We start from the raw sequence: 22559 nt of genomic DNA, 5'->3' as shown, positions 1-22559 counted from the left end.
TATATATATATATATATATATATATATATATATATATATATATATATATATATATATATATATCAGGGCTGGGCAAAGATACTTTGAAATTGTATCGCGATACGATACAAGATACTCGGGCAAGGAGTACTTGAGATACAGATACAAGATACCACAACGCCGATTGTATCTGATACGATACATTCCAATTGTATCTTAAGATACTTCGATACATTCGGAAATTTGTCACTATATATCTGTATATAGTATACCCTAATGTAGCACCAAACACCGATGTACAAAAATGTTCGCTAGAAAGTTTATTAACTGCGAACATTTTTGTTTCATTTGAATGAAATGTCTGTTAGTATCTCAAAAGTTTTCTATTTCTTGCTAAAGGTGTCTTACTTTCGTTCCGAAATTAATTATTGGAGTTGCTTTAGCTGCATATCATGACAGCTCTTTATACACTTCGCTGATACCAGTTTTCGCTTGCCGTTTTTTAATTGGGTGGAGTCGATGCTCTGCTTGCTGACCAGCTAGCGGGATGCCGTCTAATTACAAGGACTTGAATAAGAAGCCTCCGCACAATGGTGCTGCAAACACCATTGGTGAGTTCTACCTTGCCCGTAAACGTATCACGGTTTTCGCACTACCCGATCACCGGACAGGTGTACATCAGCGAGAAGTTGGTAGCGTCATTCTTTGCGACGCATGGTGTTTCCGTAGAGCACACAAAACTGCAATTACTTTTATATTCTACTGATCTGCTGGCGTAAAGCGTTCGTTAGCGACGTACTCGGTAATGCGCGATCTTTTACCAATTTTTTTCTTTTATGAAAGAACATCTGCAGCCCAGAAAACGTGTCAGAAGTGTTATATAGTTGCACAAAGTGCCGCAGGACGCCGCCGCTATTAACACTATATTGCCACTTAAGCTCCGATTACATGGTGATTAGTAACAGTAAATTTATTTAGTGAGAACTAAAAGAGAAAAGCAAATATAACTAAGCAAATAGAAAAGCGGTTCTGCATCAAACACAGCGAATAAGTATAGGAACACCATACAGGCGGCACTCCCAAGAGCTAATAATAATTGTTGCGTTTAACGTCCCACAGAACCACGATATGATCATGATAGAGACCGTAGTAGAGGACTTCAGAAATTTCGACCACGTGGTGTTATAAAATTTAAATAGAAGCACACGGGCATCGAACTGCGGCCGCCGCGACCTACGGGTTAGCAGTGAAGCACGATAACCACTAGACCACCGCTGCGGGCAACCCCCAATAGCCATGAGAATTAGGCATTTAAGGTAAGACCACAGAAAATTCAGTGTCTCTATGTAAAATAGCGTAAACAGGCTCGTTTAGATGCCCATTAGAAAAACGGAGCATTTTGTGTAACAATGTTTCTCCAATCCATTTGCTAATATCTTTGAGATGGCTCCTAATAATTTACCTTATTATAATGAAAACTCAATTTCGCTGTTTTACTAAGCAGTAAGCAGAATTTTTGTTACCGTAAACTCCAAGGACGCGCAGATTATTTTACATTTGTTCTCAACGTCGCCTTGACATAACCGTAAATTTAAGTAGAATATGAGTCTGTAAACAGTAGCAGAAATGATGCAGACAGCTAAAAGTAAGAATAAAGCCGAGAGCTTACCTTGCCAGCACGTTAAGGACATATTGCCGTAAGCAGGCCCGAAAAAGGCAATACAGAGAGATAGGTGGTGTATGGGATGGAAAAGGACAGCTTAGAAAGAACTTGTGCTCACAATCCAATTATGATTTTGAAAACTAATTGAATAAAAGAAAGAGACGTACGCCAAGATATATCTTCTTTTAAGTGAATGCTTGTTCTGTTAAACCCTGCATCGGTACTGGTGGTGCTATAGCTGTTCGAATTTTGTTTGCATATAAGTAAATCTCATTGCATGTAACTCAAACTTGCATCTACGAGGTCCTTCAAATCGCCGATGTGTGAAAGTCACGAGACGCAAAGGACCCTCTTTTCTTGCATTCTTCAGACTTCGTAACGAAACACAATGCAAGAGAAACTTCGATAGACACTACAGTGGCATCAGAATTTGTGCAAAAGACACTGCATGCATTAGAGTATGTGGCATAGGACAGTCGCTAAGAGCAAAGTGCCATAGCACTGACACAACTAAAAAGAAAAAAAAAGTAAACCGGGAAAACAAGATGTCCTCTGGGCGTAGACGTTCATGCGCTTCTTTGTCAAGACGACGCGAGAGCCACCACGTGACTCTGCTCCCTCAACAGGGACGCTCAGAGCTCATCACCTGCCATTACTTGGAAACTCTGGCGAAAAGATAAAACGCCCCGCCACGGTGGTCTAGTGGTTATGGCGCTCGACTGCTGACCCGAAAGTCGCGGGATCAAATCCCGGCCGCGGCGGCTGCATTTTCGATGGAGGCGAAAATGTCTGAGGCCCGTGTGCTTAGATTTAGGTGCGCGTTAAGGAACCCCAGGTGATCGAAATTTCCGGAGCCCTCCACTACGGCGTCTCTCATAATCATATCGTGGTTTTGGGACGTTCAACCCCAGATATTATTATTATTATATGGCGAAAAGATAAAATAATATCACTGACTTGTTTTCACCTGGTGGCTCAGTGCCCGCAGTATCGGCTTGAGAAGCGGAGTTCAACCAACGTTTACTGCTTCGCACGGTGGTGGTGCGATTGCAGTATCTTGTATCTTAAGGTACACGATACATTCTTCAATGTATCGGAAATACAGATACTGATACACGTCTTGCGAGACGTATCGCGATACAGATACAAGATACCTAAAGAGTATATATATATATATATATATATATATATATATATATATATATATATATATATATATATATATATATATATATATATTGTAAAGACGAGAGAAATAGACACAACGCCTGTTCGCTAGGCCGGCTGTTCTATTCTGTTCTTCGTCGTTCTCCTCTTTCCGCCAGCTGATCTCGCGCCCGTGCCCGAACGCCGCTGTCTTCCTTACACTCGGCCACGCTGCGAAATTACATGGCGAGCTGCAGAAATGTTTTCGGGTGGACGAGATTGGCTGTGCCGCGCTGGTAGCCGCAGGCCCACAGGCCCTAGACGCTGAAGTGAAAACGTCTCTGGCGGGCGGTACTGGCTGTGCCTGGGTGGGCGTTCTTTTGCACGCCACGACGTGTCTTGCAGAAATGCCGAATACTCAGGCGGTCGACTTTGGCTCTCTCGTTGTGGCCGCAGTTCTCGGCCACGCTGCGATTCGGTTTTGGGATCTGCCAGAAGGGTATCTGGAGGGCGAGACTGGCTGCATCGCGGAGGCTGGTATCGGCCACGAAGCGACTTTTTGTCGGCCGCTGCCAACCATACATCCGGCAGCCGACTTCGGCTGTGTCGTGGAGTAAGCGGCGGACGCAGCACGCTCGAACAAGGTTGACGCTTCTTCGGGAAAGAAGATGGTACGTCAACGGGCTCTCTGATGAGCGACAAGGTTCTCGGGGACAAGCGCAAGAAACTTGCCTGTCGACTGCGCCACTGTAAAGACGAGAGAAATAGACACAACGCCTGTTCGCTAGGCCGGCTGTTCTATTCTGTTCTTCGTCGTTCTCCTCTTTCCGCCAGCTGATCTTGCGCCCGTGCCCGAACGCCGCTGTCTTCCTTACAATATATATATATATATATATATATATATATATATATATATATATATATATATATATATATATATATATATATATATATGCACCCACGCGCCATCAGATCTTATGACAGCGACGTCCCTGTCGCGCGGTGTGTACTGCACGCTTAAGTCGTCCCTTATTCTGGATGACGCTGTATTCGAGTTTTTCCGCGTAGATGATTTTCCGGGATCTCCCGCGGAGCCATGTATACACAGCGTTGTTCGCTGCTGAAAGGTAGGCTATATGTAATGCGCAGCTCTCGCTTTGCTTGCGCTCTGCCTCCTTCCGTGTACCAAAAGTGCCAGCGCTATTCCGGGCACAACTCGTTTTCTGCAAAGCCGGGTGATTGTAAACACTTGCCCGATGTGAAAGTTTGCACGTGTTGACTCTTAACACTAAACTAACATTGCACACTTGTATGCGTCAGAACACTGAACTAACATTGCACACTTGTATGCGCAAGATATTTACCTATTGAAAATGCAGATTAATTCGTGAACAGATTGATCTGGTTTAACGCCGTAGATAGAACAGCGTAGGAACTGTGACAGACTTCTTTATTGGACGGCTCAAGATTACTTCTGATCCCGTGCCATCGAAGGAATTAATCCGAAGTCGATATGCCTCGCAAGCTCAGCTTCTACAGTTCACAAATTACAGCGTGTGCAACTACAGTACAGTTAGCGAAGCCATACGGAATTGTGTTTACTAGTCAATTATGCATTTTAATTTCCCATAACTGAAGTGTCCGCCTCATCGAGTGATTAAAATTGCGTTATTTAAGTGCGGATCACTTTAGGGGGCCGGGTGGTCGTAGGCTGTGATCGCATGCTGTCGCGTCGTAGCTTGGCGTAACGCAGGCAAAGCATGGCCATCTGAGCGCACGCTCGCGCCAGAGAGAGGTCTTCTTCCTCTTGTTGTTCGAGCGCAGCGAAAACCACGTATAAAAATTGAAAAAGAGGAAGCAAACGAGAAGTATAGAAAGAGAGAAATGAAAGAAAAAATGAAGAAAAATAGAAATAAAGAAAAAAACTGCAAAAGAGAAACAGAAAGAAAGAGAGGAGGAAAGAAAGAGAGAACCGAAGAGAAAGAAGGCTGCCCAGCTCCGCACTTCCTTCAGCCTTGGTACCCCTAGTAAGAAGCTGTCTTAATTTCTTTATCATTGGCGATATTTAAAGAAATTTGTATAGCGTTTTGGGCCCCGTTCACATCGCCTTCTCTCATTCGCTTGCCATACTTCGCGCTTTTCCGTGGACACCTCAACCGTGGCGCGAGTAATGGAACGTCTGTACGCGCGTGACATTTGCCGTTGTAAACTGTACCCTACTGCATATACAGCGGCGAGGTACGTACCCACTGCGCCATAATTCACCGTTTTGCTTAAGTGGCGAAGTAACCACTGTATGCGCGTCTGTAACGTAATACGCTCACCTACGTAGCCACACGTTTTGTTGATGCTGTGGCTGATGATTATTACGATGAATTACGGCTAGGAACGTTGAAATGGGCGGGCAGCTTTAAACTCCTCACTCGTTACGAAATTCATGTGGTGTGACGTTTTCTACGCTTCTGCCACGCTACATTACGTCTGTTCACGTGGCCCCATGCCCGACGTATAACGCCTGTATAGGGTATTTTTCCAAAGCAGTTTCGAACACTGCAGCAGCTCTGTGGGAGAATTCATTATGAAAACTTGGCAGTGCCAACAAACGAGTCCCAGAAAGAGCAGGACACAAACAAGCGCATCTTTCATGTGTCTCTTTTGTTTTGCGCTGCCAAGTTTTCACGATGAATTTATACCAACTGGCCCGCCGTATACCCTTTTGTGGGAAAACATTTGTCTGCCACGCAGAATGCCTGGGTGTGATTGTAGCTCGAGCGCTGATTTTGATTCTTTGCATCCGTCGGGATTTTTTCGCTCGCCGACAGTGCCACCGACTCGGAATTTCCAACGACACGGGCTCCTTAACGCTATCGCGTTAACGCAAACCTGTATATCCAGTTGGGCTTGAAGCTGGCAACAGTCTGTTGACAGTAATCCGCGTGTGCGGTTTTTCGGTATACGTTTTAGATGCGAAGCAGCTCTTTGACTAGCCTGTGTAACGCTGTCCCTCCGTCCGCACAAACGCGAGGCAACGCGCTTCCCTCGGCGCAGGTGTTGGAGCGGTGCCAAGTAGGTCACGCCGCAGCTGGGCGTTGACGTCACGCTCCCCTCGCACGCTTCCCTCGCAGGTGCGCGCGTACGTCACTCTCTCCCTCACCCGCCGGAGCGCCCGCAGCTGCCGGCTCCAACGCCCGATCGCCTCCCGTGTCCGCGTTTCAAACAAACGCTTACACCAGTAAACGCTACACCGAGTTTCGCTTCAAACGAATCTTCCAGCGCTCACCGCAGCACCCGCGTTAGCGCCGTTCAACCCGTGACGCCACCTGTGCGCAACGCTGCTGCTTCGCATCCCATCAGGGTTCCCTTCGGGGAGATGGTCCAATTTTTTTATGTTGGTGTTTTTCTCTGCGTTTAACCTCGCTCGTAACGTATACATACACTTGTGAGGAACAGACACACGAGACGAGCGCTGTTATCTATTATCGCTGTGTGAGCGGAATGGAGTGTGCATGGGTGACGATGTTTGCTGAGCGATAAACAGGCGTGGATTCCTAGAATAAACTTCAGTTTGAAGTTAGCGCTCGTCTCGTGTCTTCGTTTTTTTTTTTTTTTGCGCTACCTGCTCAAGTATGGAATCTTACAAGCTCGCCCAGGTTTCAGTTCTTGTACACTTGTATTTAGGAGCCGCCCGAGGTATACAGTCACAGCCTGGAACACCTGCAGTACTTGTTTATCGTAATCTGCTGTGCAGCCTCTTGTTCCTAAAACATCACCAATCGTTTTATCAGGAACGTATATGTAGTACTTTCGTCAAACGACGGATTGATAAGACAGCGCCGCTGACAGGTCGGATGTAGCGCATATAGCGCGGTGACCTATAAAGCCTGGTTTGTTTGCGCTAATGACCTCAACGATGACTCACAGTCGATGATATATATAGGATGAGTGATATCCGTGTAGACAAGAGAGCAGCTCTTCCGTGTACACACACACACGCTTATCTCCTTGGTTCCTGTAGTTTCAGTGTGTAGGACTCACGCGCTTCGCGTGCCTTTTGTCTTCTGTATTTTTTTTTTCTTTATTGTTAACGGAGCGACAGTCATCGCGTACGGCCGAGCACGCGGTCGTGTATAGCGGCCGCTGAGATTGCCGGAGAGCGATTGTGTATTGTCACCTTAATTGACACGTCATTGTATCCGTCAGCTATACGACCGTGCCGTATCAGCCAACGTCAACATCGTTGTAGCCGCGGAGCTGGAAGTGTTGCTTTGCTTTTGACAAAGTGAATTTAGCCGTTGTGGCAAATGCGCAGAAAGTCGTATAGCCACGGCGTCAACAAAGCACGTGGCCGCTACAACGCCATTCATTAGCAGACTGCCTCCCCCCCCCCCCTTTTTTTTCTGTACAGCGAGCGCAGTGAAAAAGCGGCGCTTTACCTCGATGTGTTTGCATTCATAAGCACTGGTTATGTTTGCTATTCGTACAAAAAAAAAAAAAAAAAAAAAAACGTTGACGACATTTGAGTGCTCCCTGTATACAGAGTCGCTCGTCAGGCTGAGTGAGCAATCTTGGCGACCTGTGTGAACGAGATCGCGCTGTTGAGTAAATTCGTGCTCTGAAATGCTTCCTATTTGAATAGGGCAACTGCTTACCGATGAATTGTATAAAGCCAGGTATTACCATTGGTTCCTTTTGTCTCAGACTGGCAGCCTTCGCGCGCACATTCCTGACCGTCGCACGTGGTATATATATATATATATATATATATATATATATATATATATATATATATATATATATATATATATATATATATATATATATATATATATATATATATATACTCGGGAGTGCTTAACTCATACTCGAGCGAAAGGAAGACGGCAAATATAGCGCCCGACAGCTGTGACGTCAGCTATCTGGCACTGCGGTCGATATAGATATGGTGAAGTTTCTTGGCAAATGGTGTGTGTCCGTGTTGTGCTTGAAGTGCATCACGCACACACACGCACAAGTACGCCCACGTGCGTTTCGAGAAGCGGCGCCTTGATACGCATGAACGGAACGCTACGAAGGTGCACCAGCTCGCCCTAACGTTAGTTACTGTTATATAGCTAATGGTCTGTCGATAAAGAAAATGACTACGCTGCTTTCTAAGGGAACCTGTTATCATCACCAGCACCTTCTAACTTGTAGAGACGCAATATCCGCATGCATGAATACTGGTGGCACGGTGCACGTACGCATGCAGCGCTCCTGTTCGCGTATAAAGGTCGAGACAGACGGTACGATTTTTCATGCGATGCGACGTCCGACGCGGCGGTGGGGAAAGTCGGAATGGTGACCTTTCATAGCAACGGACAGCCACCATTCCGGCGGCCGCACCGCCGCGTCGGCCGTCGCATCGCATGGAAAATCGTACCGTCTGCCTCGCGCTTAACGTGGCCCATACGCGACCGGTTTGGTTTGCCGGAGCCAGCTGTGTAGTCAGCGTCGAAGAGACCTGCGGGGCTCCCAAGCGCGCAGCGGCGGCGGCGGCCGTTGATTGATTCTCATGGGACGAAATCGCGAGGGGCACTGAAGGGCTTGTGTAACGCGGCGCGACGGCGTCCACTTGGCTGCTGAGCCTACGCGCCCGCAAATGGCATGTGCACAGTCGTCAATCCGCCCTTCAAACTCCCTCGGTCGACCCTGAAGGATGAAGTTCTTCTCTCGGAAGAGTCGTGAGTTCATATACGCGTGGCGCATTTCCGTGTGCTGACTTCCTGCTTCTGCACTGTGCTAGCGCTGTTCTTTTTTCTTTCTTATTAGGCGGCCAGCAAAGTGCACTGGAGCGGCGAAAAATGTGGAGCTCACTCAGACTCACTCATGAACTATGTTTTGCCCGTAGGGCTCACTCGGACTTAGACTCACGAAAATATTACTCAGCCTCACGGCTCAATCTGAGTCTGAGTTAGTCGACTCACGAGTGAGTTCCTATGGTTTGTGTGTGTGTGTGTGTGTGTGTGCGCGTGTTATTCGATCGTATGCTTCGGTTGCAGTGATGCTCCTGACGTTCTAGAATTCAAAGGGGTATGTTAAAGAATTCATGTGGTCCCTTATGCATTGGCCTAAGACGACTCGAAGGCGAAAGCCGTCTTCCTATTTTTCTTCTTAGTCGATGTGTTCATCCTCCCCCGTCCCCCCTCTGAAAGCTTTCTGCACCTACCGTGGTTTTCCACTGCCTCCGTGATCGGCCAAGCTTTGACCAAGCGAGGATGTCATATGATAACGTCATCATGTAATGTCACATTATATGACGTCACAGTGACGTCACGAATATTGGCGACACGTGGCGTCATGTCACCATTGATGACGTCTTATGGTGACGTCATTACGGTATTATTTTTTCTTCTTCGTCGTACATGTTGACGCCGATGGTTAATTTTCGCGTTGGATGAGACATCTAAGGCTCTCGCCTTAATAAAGATCACAATCGCCGCCACTCTAATATTAAAGTTATTTCGATCACATTAAAGTTATTTCAGTCAATCTATCACCGCCACTGCCCCCTTCCGGATGGTGAGGGTCTATGGCGCGGTCGGCAGACAAGGTGTATAGCCTGTGCACTCTTGACGGAGACTTGTATGCGTTGGTTTTAGTGAACGTCGTCTTACTCGCTAACTCGTGTCTTCCGTCGCTTAATGACAGCGCGCGAACTACGATCAGGACGCTGTTATTTTTTTTTTTAGCCTTTCTATCGGTTTGTAGCAAACTACCGTGCCCTTCAGACGACCTTGTTTTCCAGCCGTCCCACCGCGAGCGAAGCTTTGACGCGTAGCGTATACCGTACAGCTGTTCTATTTGGAGTCCTTAATTAGCCGAGCGTAACCGGCTTTCTTCCGGGAAAAGTCCAGAGCACACGCGAATTGGCATGCCTTCCCCGTTACTCGAGGTCACAGCCCGGGAAGATTGTTTTTGCGCGTCGTCAGAATATATAGCTTAGCTTACTTGTGCTGACTGACGTGCATACGTTGTACGGCTGTGTGTTGCACGCCGTGTACTGTGAACGCTAATACTGTGGAGCTCAACAACACGGAACGCTGAATGTTATTACGCAGTGCTTGTTGCCGGCCGCACTCATAGACTTGAGTGCTTTTGACAGGCGCTATCGCACATGTCGGAACCGCATTCGGTCTGCAGTAATGCTATACTAACACTGGATTGCATTAGCCGGGCATAGAGTAGTACATTGACCTTTCGTAGCGCGTACTTTGTATTCTGTATGCACATTCCAAGCATCAATACGTACACGCATGCAGTATTATTACGGGTGGTCAAAAGTTCCCAGACCGCTGTCTCATGTAATCCTATAGCAGTGCGGTCTGGGAACTTTTGAATGCCCCTGTACCTACCTATTTTGTGCACTCCAGAGACCGCTGCAACCAAAAAAACATCCACCTCACTAATTACCTGGCACTCTTTGGCCACACTTGGCGCATGCGCCATAAAACGCCACTTTTGTCAGCGTCTGAGCCGTCTTCGTCTGACCGCTGCAGCTGTGCGGCGGCGTGTAAACTGCAGCGAGCCTATAGCATCGCCACTGTGCTCTACACTCAATTTACGAGTGATAAAACGCCACTTACATGTATCACATGCAGCGCTTCATTTATTCTAAAAAGACAGGGCGTGCAAACACGGACACAAGAAAGAAGTCAGGACACCACAAACGCCGACTAACAACTGAAGAGACGCACAACGGCTGAAAAGAAAGAAGGCACGAAAACTTATCTGCGCATGCCCATGCAACAGGCGAACCTATCAATCCGGCACGCGTGGTGGTCTACGTGGAAGATAACTGTTAAGGCATTTGATTTCATCTTTATGCAAGTTAATCGACGGTTGGCTCACGCATGCACTACCGCTATTCTCGATATGCCATGCTTCAATAATCAGGCGCGTTTCTTCGTTTCTATGCCGGTACAACACTGCGCATTCATCAAAATTTGGCGTGCACTTACAATCTCGACAATGTAAAGACAGATTAGAAGGTGAGCCTCCTGTTAGCGATATCTTATGTTCCAACAATCTCTGGTTGATGCATCGGCCCGTCTGTCCTACGTAGAAGCGGCCGCAGCTGAAAGGAATCTTATACACCACACTCGTACGGCTGTCAGTGAATTTGTTGGTGTGTTTTACGAAACAAATATCGGTCCGCTTCTTCCTCTGCACAGCGGCACAAATCTTACCTAGCTTATTGGCAGCCGTGAAAACAACATTAACGCCGTATCTACTTCCTACTTTCTTTAACCTGTGAGATACGCGATGAATGTACGGTATACCTACGACACGTTTCTTCCTATCGCTTTCTGCAACCATGCTCGGACTTAACACAATAGATTTCTTCAAACGTTCAGAGACCGTGGCCACTGCATCACGAGGATACCCTACATCTAAAAGACGTGTAACCTGTGCGTTAAAGCTATCACTCATTTTGTGCTCACACGACTTGGTGAGGGCTGACTTAAGGCAAGACATGGCGATGCCGTTTTTTACAACTTTCGAGTGCTTTGACGAAAAATTTAACAGCGGTTTCGAAGATCTAGGAGAATACTGCCAACACACGTGGTTCTTCTGGAACGTTAAGAAAATGTCTAGAAATTGTATTGCATTATTCTGAGGCACCTCTTTAGTAAAGCTTAGTCCTCCTCCATTTAATTCAAATTTTTTGCTCACGGAAGTTACCACCTTTTCAAAGTCCTCACAGGGCGTGTTTGCACGCCCTGTCTTTTTAGAATGAATACTTACCAACTAGCTCAGCTCTGTTATTCTGCGCTTAATTTATTAGGTCTTCTTCAAGTGCTACCTCTGATACTGATGTTCTTGCGACAAGCAAAGACACCCACTCCATCAGGTTGTGTGTGTGTGTGTGTGTGTGTGTGTGTGTTTGTGTGTGTGTGTGTCGATATATATATAAGTCGAACCCGCATATGACGAATTATTGTGTATGATGAACAGTCGGTAAAATCCCCTCGAATATGTTTTCGATGTAAAATATTTTACATATCGAATAACCTACATATAGAACTCCTTTGTGACCTCCCACAGATTTGATATGTCCGGATTCGACTGCACATGCATCTGTATGCACACGTCATGCACGAAGACGCGTTCCAACTCGGAGCTGGAAGCTATCTTCTTAGGTGTCGACTTTTTTGTCTCCAATGCTATATAGCCGGGGTCGGAACGCACCCACTATAGCTTCAGGTCTGTATAGCAATTCGCGTACACTTGAAGCTCTTCCCACGTGCGGTTAGGTGGCTCAGCGAAGACAGATGGACAAGTCCGTGACGAGTGATCACACTCCCGTATAGCTTCATGCACGAGTACATGCACACTTGGGCACTGCAAGGGCGTCGCGAAGCAGGGCGCGTCGTCGCGGCGAGGGTGATCGATGTCCTTCTCTTACCAAGGCCTGCTGTTGGCTCGTCACTTTTACTCTTTTGACTCTTGTACATTTTTTTTTCTTCAGTGGAGGTACCTTTGTTTTTCTTTTTTTTCTCTCGTGGCCCATGCGTCTCACGCGTGTGCGCGGCCCCTGCAGCAGGTACAGGTGCGTTAACAAGAATCCGTGCCTGCACAGCTGGGCTCCCTCCATTAAGTTGCCCAAGCGGAAGGCCGTGGCAAGGGCGCAGTGAAACAGAAAGAGAGAGGGAGAGAGTTTTTTTTTTTTTTTGGCTAGTTTTGTCCTCAGCACCGTGCTCCCATATGGGTTGCAGATATTAGCGTCTTCCCTAAGCTCAAACCACTATATCCCAGGACTCGAGTAGAAACAGCGCAAACCGACAGGGGCATAACGAAGGACAACATGCGACGTCCTTGTAAGAGAGAAAGAGAGACTGCCGAGAGCATTGATCACTTAGAGGGATGGGGAGAAGGGAAGGCCTGCGCTTCTTCTCCTGTTCGACTGCATTATTTTCTTCTTTTTTTCTCTTTTCTCTCTTGTTTCCGCCTGTCTCTCTACACAGTGCTCGATTCTTCTTCAACTTCTCGCGCGTTTTCGTGAACCGGCCGCCGTCTGGCGCTTTTGTGTACACCCCGAAAGTTGCGATTCTTCCTTTACGCAGCAGCTGTCGCTAATCTCCCCCCGAGCGCCGTGTTCGTGTTCGCGCGCTTGTATAGCCGGTGTTTCTTGTTACCGCGATGTAAATGAGATGTGATCGCATCCGCCCTCGAGGGCGCCGCGTCGCGCAATGTTAGAGGGGTGTGATGTCGAGGACTTTTAATATAACTTTGATGACCCCGTGGGGTCAGTTACGTCATTCTTTTTGCCCTTAATGCGGTATTGAATTCCGCTTAACGGCCCGTTGCAAAATATGGGTCGCACTAAAAAAAAAGGCAGTGAATTTTGGTGCTGTGTGCTATAGTTGTGTACAACCTGAAGAGAATCGCCAGATTTATTTATTATTTATTTTTTTTACCCTCTGTCCGAGGTCTTATAAAGAACATCATCGTAGGAGGAAAGCTCATCTGTGCTAACGACTTTTAGCTACGCCTGCGTGCCTCGCGAATTTCACGCGGTGTGCATGAAAGTGTGGGGCATATTTTATAAGCCCATTTAAATTGCGTACAGCTTGCCTATACATGGCTTTGCACACTGCACTCTGCAAGGCCTTTCGTAGTTTGGTTTTCGGAAGCGAATTATAAAATCGTCTGTACACGCTGGTGTCCCCTTAACATATTTTATGTACCAACGATGTTAACGTCGGGACTGCTTGTTGTCAGAATTGAGGCGGGTGTCACAGCCAAATCGTCCGAGAGTAATATTCTAGCGAAGTCAACAGGGTCAGTGTTGCGTAGTGCTCACCGTTACTTTCTTACTTCTTTTTTTTTTATTGAGGGGGACGGGCGGGAATACGATTCGATCATACCGCACATGCGAAGATGTGTAGGGTAATCTGTTACGTACACACCACTGAAACGTGTGCTCTCGCACAGTGACCGTCCATCGGGCTCGTGAAGTCGGATTAGCTGGCGTGAACTTGGAAGTATGGGTGTTATTAATCAGTCATTGGTTAAGGCGAAAGCAAGCTTAGTTGCCTCCTCAAATGCGAAAAGTCGCCGGCGGCGTCAGCACGAGTGATGTAAAAAAAAAAAAAATCACGCGATGACGTCATCATATGATTTCATCATGATGTCACGTGTCGCCAAAATTTGTGGCGTCATCTTGAGGTCACATAACGGGACGTCACATGACACTGTCGCTTGGCCAAAGGTGGGCCGATCTCGGAGGCAGTGCGAAACCACGTTTGTTGCAGAAAGCTATTGGGGGGGGGGGTGGTCAATACAATCGGTTGAGAAGGAAAAGAAGGCTTAGCTGAGTGACTGATCGATTTTGTTTGGTTTATTAATCTGTGTTTATTAATATAAGTTTGGTTAATTTATCTTAACTGCTTTTGTTTTTTATTTAGTATGCCATTTCGTCGACAGTGCAACGTAATGTCAGGTATGCAGTATAAGCTGTATGTATATTTTTCTAGAATGCATATACTGCAATTTTTAGACCATCATTGGCAGCGACTACGTGAAGTGTGTTAAAGTGTCTAGATTGGGTCTTCTCTGAAAGTTCCCCATACCTTAGGCTGTGGCGCGTTCGGGATTTTTGCTTCAGGCGGACGTCGGATGAATCTCCGCACTCGGTCGAATGAAATGGCACGTCAGAATTTCACTCTGAGCAATCACTTAATGGTCCGTACCATGCATATCGTTTTCGGGTCCGCACAGCTACGAGAGAAGAAAGATCCGCAGTCGGAGGAGAGCCCGTTTGCAGGTACTCTGGGAATCTCGTTGATACAATTCTGCATATTACGTTTTTTTCCGGGACTGTGCGTTCTGACTTTCCTTTCCCGTTCAATCGGCGCGGAAGTTGGATTTTACTGGCATTGCTAAAAAGCTCATAGTTTTATATTCCAATATACTGTCTTAAATTATGGGATGCATTGCTTGAGGTACAAAATTCCTAAGCTCTTAAATGAAAACAATGAACTGTTAGGTCTGTAGTAAAACGAACGCCTTCTATAAAATTGTACAAAGTAAAAATATGTAGATATTATGTCACTTATGCTACTCTTGCGGATCGACTAATACGTTATATTTTACTATTGATCGTGTATAATTGTATGATCATGTTCTTTTTTAGTTCCGTTTCTTCGCCGAGCACAGATTGTACAGGGGTCAGGGCCTCAGTGAGGTGCATGCTGGCGCCTTAATTTAGTCCTAAGCCTTTTGGTTTTCTGTAAAACTGAAAACAGTTGTGAATTAAAAAAAAAAAACAACACGAAAGCATTCCGACGACTTATCTCAAAACTCGCAAAAGTGCTTCTTTTTACGGGCACTGAAAAGAAGAAAGTTCAGCTCAAGCTGACGAGCTGTACTTCAACGTTGCTTAATAAAAAGTGCGCTTGCGACAGTTGCGTGGCGTCGAGGGCTGCTCCGCATAACTTCTCGTGCGAAGCAGTATCATTCCGGGCCGCACGAAACCTTCGATATTGAGTTCACGGAGTGCGCCTATTTCCGTGCTTCTCGGGAATTGATTTGGATAATACGATCTTTCGGATGATACGATTTTTTTTTTCGGTTCCCGTGAAGATCTTATCAGCGTGATTGAACTGCATTTTTTTTTCTCGGCGAGTGCGACTCCTTTAGTGAAAGGATCCGGGTTCACCGTCTTTCCCCGCGCCGGGTTAGCGCGGTGTAGTCGTTCTGCTTCCGAATCTGCAAATTCGATTTCCGCTTCAGCACGAATAAACATGATCGCGGCAGATTTTTTTAGGGGCGAAGCACCTTAAGGTTGAGGCAAGTCCGTGCTTACAGATTTCCTCGCCCACTCGTCAGCGTGATTTTAACACTAGTTTTAAGAGTAGACGAACATCAGTAATTGTGACGGTACAATATAAAACACCTAAAAGCACAAACCCTTTATACTAGTCGGCGACTTCAACGTAGACATTATGGACCTTGGGACTTAGCTTTGCCGTCGACGCTTTGTCACTTTATGTCACTTTATGTCACTTTATGTCACCCAATTTGCATTATATGGGGCAACGCTCGGGTTACGTATACGGTTCTTCACCCATACGATATCCAGAGCATCGCGCACTCGTCATGATTCACTTCGTGGAGATGCGTGGATTTTTTTTCCCCTTCCTAGCATCTTAATGCTCACATTCGACGAACTGTAGAGGAACATTACACAGAAGCACATCAGTTCGAGGTGATATGGCCGCCGCGAGGTTATGGTTACGGCGCTCGGCTGCCGAACCGAAGGTCGCGGGTTCGATCTCGGCCGCGGCGGCCGCAGGGGAAATGTTAGAGTCCCGTGTACTGTGCGATGTCAGTGCACGCTAAAGAGAACCAGATGGTCGAAAAGGCCGGAGCCCTCATGTACAGCGTGCCTCATAATCATGTCGGGGTTGTGGCGCGTAAAACTCCACAAATTATGATTAGTTCGAGCTTCTAAGAAATATTATTTCTAAACTATGTGACCTCTTCGCTCATTTCAAGGTTTTAAGTTAATTGCTATTTCAAGAAAAGCTAAGCTCACTATTTCATTCTTTCTTTTTTAAAAATTTTCGCCGGATCAGAGACCCCGGTAACTCAGTGTGACGTCATAGAAATGAGGGTTTCTTTTGTTTGTTTTTTAGTCAGGTATTGCGCTAACTCGAAGGCGGTGTCGCCACTCATCATTCATCTTCGAGTGCTTTCTGTTTTATCGAGTCTGTCCTCACGGCAATAATATATATTATTTATCTGTATTGCATTCTTTAACACCCTCAAATATCACCTCGTTCTCTTTGTAGTGTCTTTCTAAAGCTGTTGCCTTCGTGCTGAATTTTTAGCGCGAAGATTGGACATCGACCGAAGAGAGACCATCCGATACAAGCGTCGACTATTGCACCTGAATGTTTATTTTGGAAGAATTCGTTACAAAGAACACTTCACACGTATCGTCGATACGTGCGTACGTGTCTACACGTACGTATACCACGCCCCCCCCCCCCCCCCCCCCACCCGCCTTTTTTTCAGGAAGAAAACAAAACAAAAAAAGATCGTAATGGGCAGACGCGTTCTTATCTCTTGTTGTTGTCTACGGGAAGGACTTCTTTTCGTCATGCGCTGATAAGGAGGGCTGGCTGACTCAGCTCGTGCCATTCTTTATCGCATTACACCATGGCTCACTTATTTCTCTTATCAGTATTAATCATCGTTTGTACACAAACAACTGGATGACCCTTGCGAAGGCAACTTATGCCTTTCCAGCGCAATAGCGTGTGCGCGATACATCTAAGCAAACATTTTAAAGTAGATTTTTTTTATGGCGAAAGCCTTAGATGCCTCATCCACGGCCACTTAACGAAAAAAGCGCACGCAGTTTTTTCATCCAACGGCCGTGCCTCATCAAACGCGAAAATTGACCGGCGTCCCGCGTCGGCGGCGTCAACACGAATGATGCAAAAAAAAAATCGTCAGGTCATGACGTCATCATGACGTCAAATATAGCCGACATTTGTGACGTCACATGGTGACGTCATCACATTACATTCTTGCTTGGTCAAAGGTGGGCCGATCACAGAGGCAGTGCAAAACCGCGTGAGGTGCGGAAAGCTTTCAGAGGGTGGCATGGTCAGGATGAACACATTGACTGAGAAGAAGATGGCATTCGCCTTTGAGTCGTCCTAGGCGAATGCATAAGGGGGGACCCTGTGAGTTTTTCTTAAAGGAGTATACGCGCATGCAATCTTCATGCAAAGAAAAAAGAAAGCCCATTTTCTTATAAGTTAAGTGCATCTTAAAGAACCCCAAATGGTAAAAATTCTCAGGTATCCTACCACGGCTTGCCTCTATCATAACAAAGTTTTGTCACGTAAACCCTCACACACACCAAAATGTAATTTTCTGCGTGTCAAGCTTTACAGACAGTTATGTAATGCAAACACTGGGCCGAGAGCGCTGGTTGCGCCTGAACAGCTTGAGACGCAACCTTCCTTTACAGGCCTTTGTACGATGTGTCTGTAAATGGTGCTTGTATAAAGTTTTCGCGCACAGTTCTACGCTCGACGCGACAGATGCAATTATTGCAGAAAAGAATACGCAGATTCGTCTGCGCGTTGCGTCTATAACGGCCGAGACGCGAACCAACGGGGATTGCGGCTTCTACAAAATGCTGCATAGTCCGTTCTTGAGACCGAAGCCCCCCCTTTCTTTTTTTGTCGATGAAGCGTGCACTGTTGCGTTTGCCGTCTCCTTCCGCAGCGCCGCGTATAATGGATCGGATTGATCGAATGACTTTGTGCGCTCCACCGAGCCTTGAAAAACCGGGCACGTCGACATTTTCTATGTGGTATATTTGATGTGTTCGTAAGCGACGAAGTATACAGCTGCGCGCCAAGTGTTCCGCGAGCTCCTTTCGTTTTCATTATAATGGCCATCGCCATTTGCTAATGAAAGGAAAGAAGATTCTTTGCATGATGATTCACGCGATATTAAACACGCACTACGCGGGTAACGGTCGGGCAGTGAATATTACGACGTTGTACTGCAGGGCTTGATGTCGCGGATTTGATTGCTGGCCGCGCTCTCCACTGTGATGTAATAATAATAATAATAATAATAATAATAATAATAATAATAATAATAATAATAATAATAATAATAATAATAATAATAATAAAGACTGCCGTGCTTTTTGGTGCTGATAAAGCAGAAACACCACTGAAACAGTCTAAGTATCCGTAAACATTGGGCCAGCAGTGCATGCTGTCGTTTTTGATACCCTGCATGCTTGGAAGGTTCGCGGTTCGAGTCCTCATGTACTTAGGAGGTCACAGGTTCGATATCCTGCACACATGGAAGGGTCGGGGGTTCGAGTGCCTGTATAGTTCGGCGTTGTCAAGAGGCCACACACTTGGGAGGTTCAGGATGGCAGTTCCTGTGTATACTTCAGAGATGTCGCTCGCGGGGTCGATGCTCTACATTCTCAGATGGTCGAGGGTTGGAGCACCGACACGCTTGGTAAGCTGTGGGTGTCAGTTGTTATGCACCATATACTGCCATATGTTTCCTACGTGTTTCCTGAAGCACTGTGTATTCCTATGGGTAAGGCGTTAAGGTTATAGACTGACAAACGGACATATCTCACGGGGAAGTAGCCTAAGAACATTAAACACAGGTGTTGGAGACCAAGAGGAAGCTCGTGTGTTTTATGGAGTCTCTCAAATCCGATGTGTTTTTTGGGGACGTTGTAATGTAACCTTATTTCTTTTTCTCGCAGACTGCGCGACTCCGGTGGGCACTGGCAACAGGTCCCTGGGCTCTATCGGACCCGTGGCGCGGTCCACGCCGCTCAGCGCGTCGACGGTCAGAGGTGCGTGCACTTGCTTTTTTTATTTTTTTTAACGCGACATTATACAGGTCTGCGCGGTGGCCGTCCGTTGTGGCTCGAGCAATCGATTGGCCATTTAACTTCAATGTACAGTCGGCCACAAAATAATGCGGACCACGCGAGCGCGTTGCGGAGTTAGCGCCACCCTTCCCTCGTGTGCTATGCACCAACTATAGCACCAACATAGTACTCCGCTAAAGCTCATTTCTTTACTGTTCTTGCGGCGCGTCCCTTGAAACTGCTCGAGTGCACATGCGTGAGTGTCGAACAATGAGAACAAACGAAATAGCTTTAACGGCGGCGCTCTCTAAGCTGGCCGTGAAAACTTTGGTGTCCGCAGAAAACCACAGGTGGGTATGCACCACAAGTATTAGGCAAGCCCCACTGCCGAGTACGGCAGGTGCCATCGTTAAACGAAAACTCTGCCCGGCGAAGTGGAGCACGTGAAAGAGCGCGCGCGAGAGAGAGGAGAAACTGATACAAAAGAAGATTAGAGATAAATAAAGGGGATCATCATCATCATCATCATCCTTACTGCGCCCACTGCCGGGCAAAGGCCTCTCCCATGTTCCGCCAACCAACCCGGTCCTGTGCTTTGTGCTGCCACGTTATACCCTCAAGCTTCTCATCTGCCCGCCTAACTTTCTGTCTTCCCCTCGCGCGTGTAGAGGGAATATAGACATAAAAAGATAGAACGACATAGAACTAGAGAGAAAAAGAAAGACACAAAAAGAGATATAGAAAGAAACAGAGAGCAAGACAGAAAGACAGAAATAAAGAGAAGCAAAGAAAGAGAGAGAAAGGGAAGAAAGCGAAATAAAGATAGAAAGGGCGAGAAAGAGAAAGAAATAGAGAGAGAAATAAACAGTAAGAAAGAAAGAAATAAAGAAAGAAAGAAAGGAAAATAAAAAGACACACGGAAGGCCACCCAGCTCCGCCCTTTCTTCAGGCTCGGCACCACGATTGCGGAGCAGCCATAATTTTTTAAAGCAGGGGTTACTCGTTATGAAGGGTGATGTTCTCTTTCATGGAGGGTTCTTCATAGACGGTTCTTTTTGTTTGTTCTTCCCTCTTAGTGCGCAAGGTCCTTCTTCGCTTCGTGTTCTTGTGTCTTTCGTCTCAGTTCATCTATGCAGCGCATCGTTTCACTTCGCAAAGTGCGTGTTAGCCGTCGTGTAAGCTGACTTTCCCGCAATCGGCGGCCTTGTGGGGAGAAGCCCACTTGACGGGAAAAAAAATTTCACATTGGCGCTTGCGTTCAAACTCTCATTGGGGATACACACAGCAAATGGCTTTATATTGAGGCGAAAGCCTTAGATGCCTCATGGAACGTGAAAATTGACCGTCGGCGTCAACACGAATGATACAAAAAGTCATTATCACGTGGTGACGTCGGCATATGACGTCAACACGATGTCACATGTCTCCAGAAACTTGTGGCGTCGCTATGACGTCACATCGCTTGACGTCACGCCAGGACGTCATCACACGAGATCGTCGCTTGGTCAAAGGTGGGCCGATCACGGAGGCTGTGCAAAAGCAGGTGAGGTGCCGAAAGCTTGCCGTGCCTCCGATCCTGGAGGCATTGAAAGACCACTTACTGACAGATCTGTGAGTGCGACAATCTGTTGTATTGCTTTAGTTTTCCTTGGTCTTTCTCTTGGTGGTGTCATATTTTCAACTGAAACTTTAAGCTATCTCGCGCAGTGGCGAGTAAACGGTCGATACCACGGTGTTGTCGATACGAAATGTGTTATACGAAACAAAAGGAAGCAATAAGAGGACGTGCTGGACATCGTTTTACTGCGCTGCACTGTGGAGAGCGCTGTTATTGACATCATGGTACGTTAGGGAGGGGGGGGGGGTCAGTGGAGAGGATGAAAGATGGGTTTCGCGGTTCTCCAGGCGCAGTTCTTACCGTTCGAAAGAGGATAGGGTGTTCTAGAACATGTTGTTATAGGAGTTAATTAGAAAATTAAGCCTTTTAAGGCACTTATAGGCAGCCCCGAGCAAGCTTGTGACAATTAATTGAAGGTGCGACATAAACGCCGACGAAAAAAAAGTTTGCCACGATGTTTTCGCAGCCAATGCTTTTAGTGTAAATTGTGCTCTAGATTTGCCACGCACACCGTTGGAAGATGCGTACAAAAAAAAAGAAAGAAAGAAAAGAAAACGAGGTAAAAGTCCTCAGAGTGTGTTATTCTGCTTAGGCGTTTTTGTAAGCCGCGGTATTTCACCGCGCGTTGTAGGAACTGCCCCCGTTTTGTGTCAGCGTGTAACTTTACTTTCACCGCCAATACACCACCTATACGCCAGTACACCGATACGCCTTTTATATTGTGCGCATTGCCATCAAACTGCCGTGCCACGGAAAAAAAGGATCAAGTCTGAGTTTGTCGTTATACCTGCTGGTCAGCGCACGTGGAATGGCCGAACTCAATCAGGTATAGAACTGCTGACAAAAAAGACAAATGAAGTAAAAATAGAACAAAGACGAGCAGCGCACACACTGGACGGACGATCGAAACTCGGTGGATGTCGGCGGTAATGGAATGCAAGTGGGTTGCCAGACGTGAATCGAAGGCAAGTGACCGTGTAAACTGCGCCGGAATGGAAAGTCGATGTCTGGCGGCCGGGGCCGACATCGACGTTAAAGACGCGGCTGAGGACCATCTCCATTTTGATATAAACGTACGTCCGGCGTCTCTCTCTCTCTCTCTCTCTCTCTCTCTCTCTCTCTCTCTCTCTCTCTATATATATATATATATATATATATATATATATATATATATATATATAATATGAAGGAAGGGACTTTTTGGGAACTTGCCGCCGGCAGGGACCGACCCTACAACCTTCGGATAACGCGTACGGTGCTCTCGTAGTATCCCGTGCACTGGTGCGGGAAAATCTTTTTTTTCTCTTTCCCCCGGACGCACCATAGCGGCGCCGGTTAACGTTGGCAAGCACTATAGCTTATGTTGTGTAGTCTTGGGCTATAACTGTTGGCTGCGTTTGGCTACTTGGCTACTTAGGGAAATGGGCCTAATTTTTTTTCTTTCCGTTTTGTTGGTTTGAGAGAGGGTATGTATGTGGCTTATCTTGCGACCCCAAAATGGCTCACTCATTTGGATGCTTAACTATCGTTTCGATCCGCGGCCCTCAATGGCAGCCGCATACGTCAGTGGCGGCCGACTCTGACCAACTCTCGTCCGCTCAGATTTTGGCGCCTCTTAACGAAGCCCGCAAATGGCGCAATGAATCTCCGCACACAACGATGCGCGAGTGACATCTTGATCGTATCTTAGTATAGTGACACGTAAAACTCTACAGTTTAGCTTATATCAACTATCG

General features: G+C 46.6%; 1 protein-coding gene across 6 annotated transcripts in view; it reads left to right on the top strand.

The window, feature by feature from the left end:
- Window positions 1-22559, top strand: part of LOC119383578 (oxysterol-binding protein-related protein 8) — a 117813-nt gene that overhangs the window by 20292 nt on the left and 74962 nt on the right. For 3 of the 6 annotated variants that reach the window (XM_037651815.2, XM_037651814.2, XM_037651813.2), the window contains exon 3: window positions 19095-19187. The exons of the other annotated variants lie outside the window; for them this stretch is intronic. In XM_037651815.2, the coding sequence (XP_037507743.1) occupies window positions 19095-19187 (93 nt within the window). The remainder of the gene's footprint in view (window positions 1-19094; window positions 19188-22559) is intronic. 6 annotated transcript variants of the gene reach the window in all.

The sequence above is a fragment of the Rhipicephalus sanguineus genome, chromosome 2, assembly GCF_013339695.2.
Source record: "Rhipicephalus sanguineus isolate Rsan-2018 chromosome 2, BIME_Rsan_1.4, whole genome shotgun sequence".
NCBI lineage: Eukaryota > Metazoa > Arthropoda > Arachnida > Ixodida > Ixodidae > Rhipicephalus > Rhipicephalus sanguineus.
The sequence above is the reverse complement of the archived record's forward strand: the minus strand, read 5'-3'. Positions and strand labels throughout refer to the sequence as shown.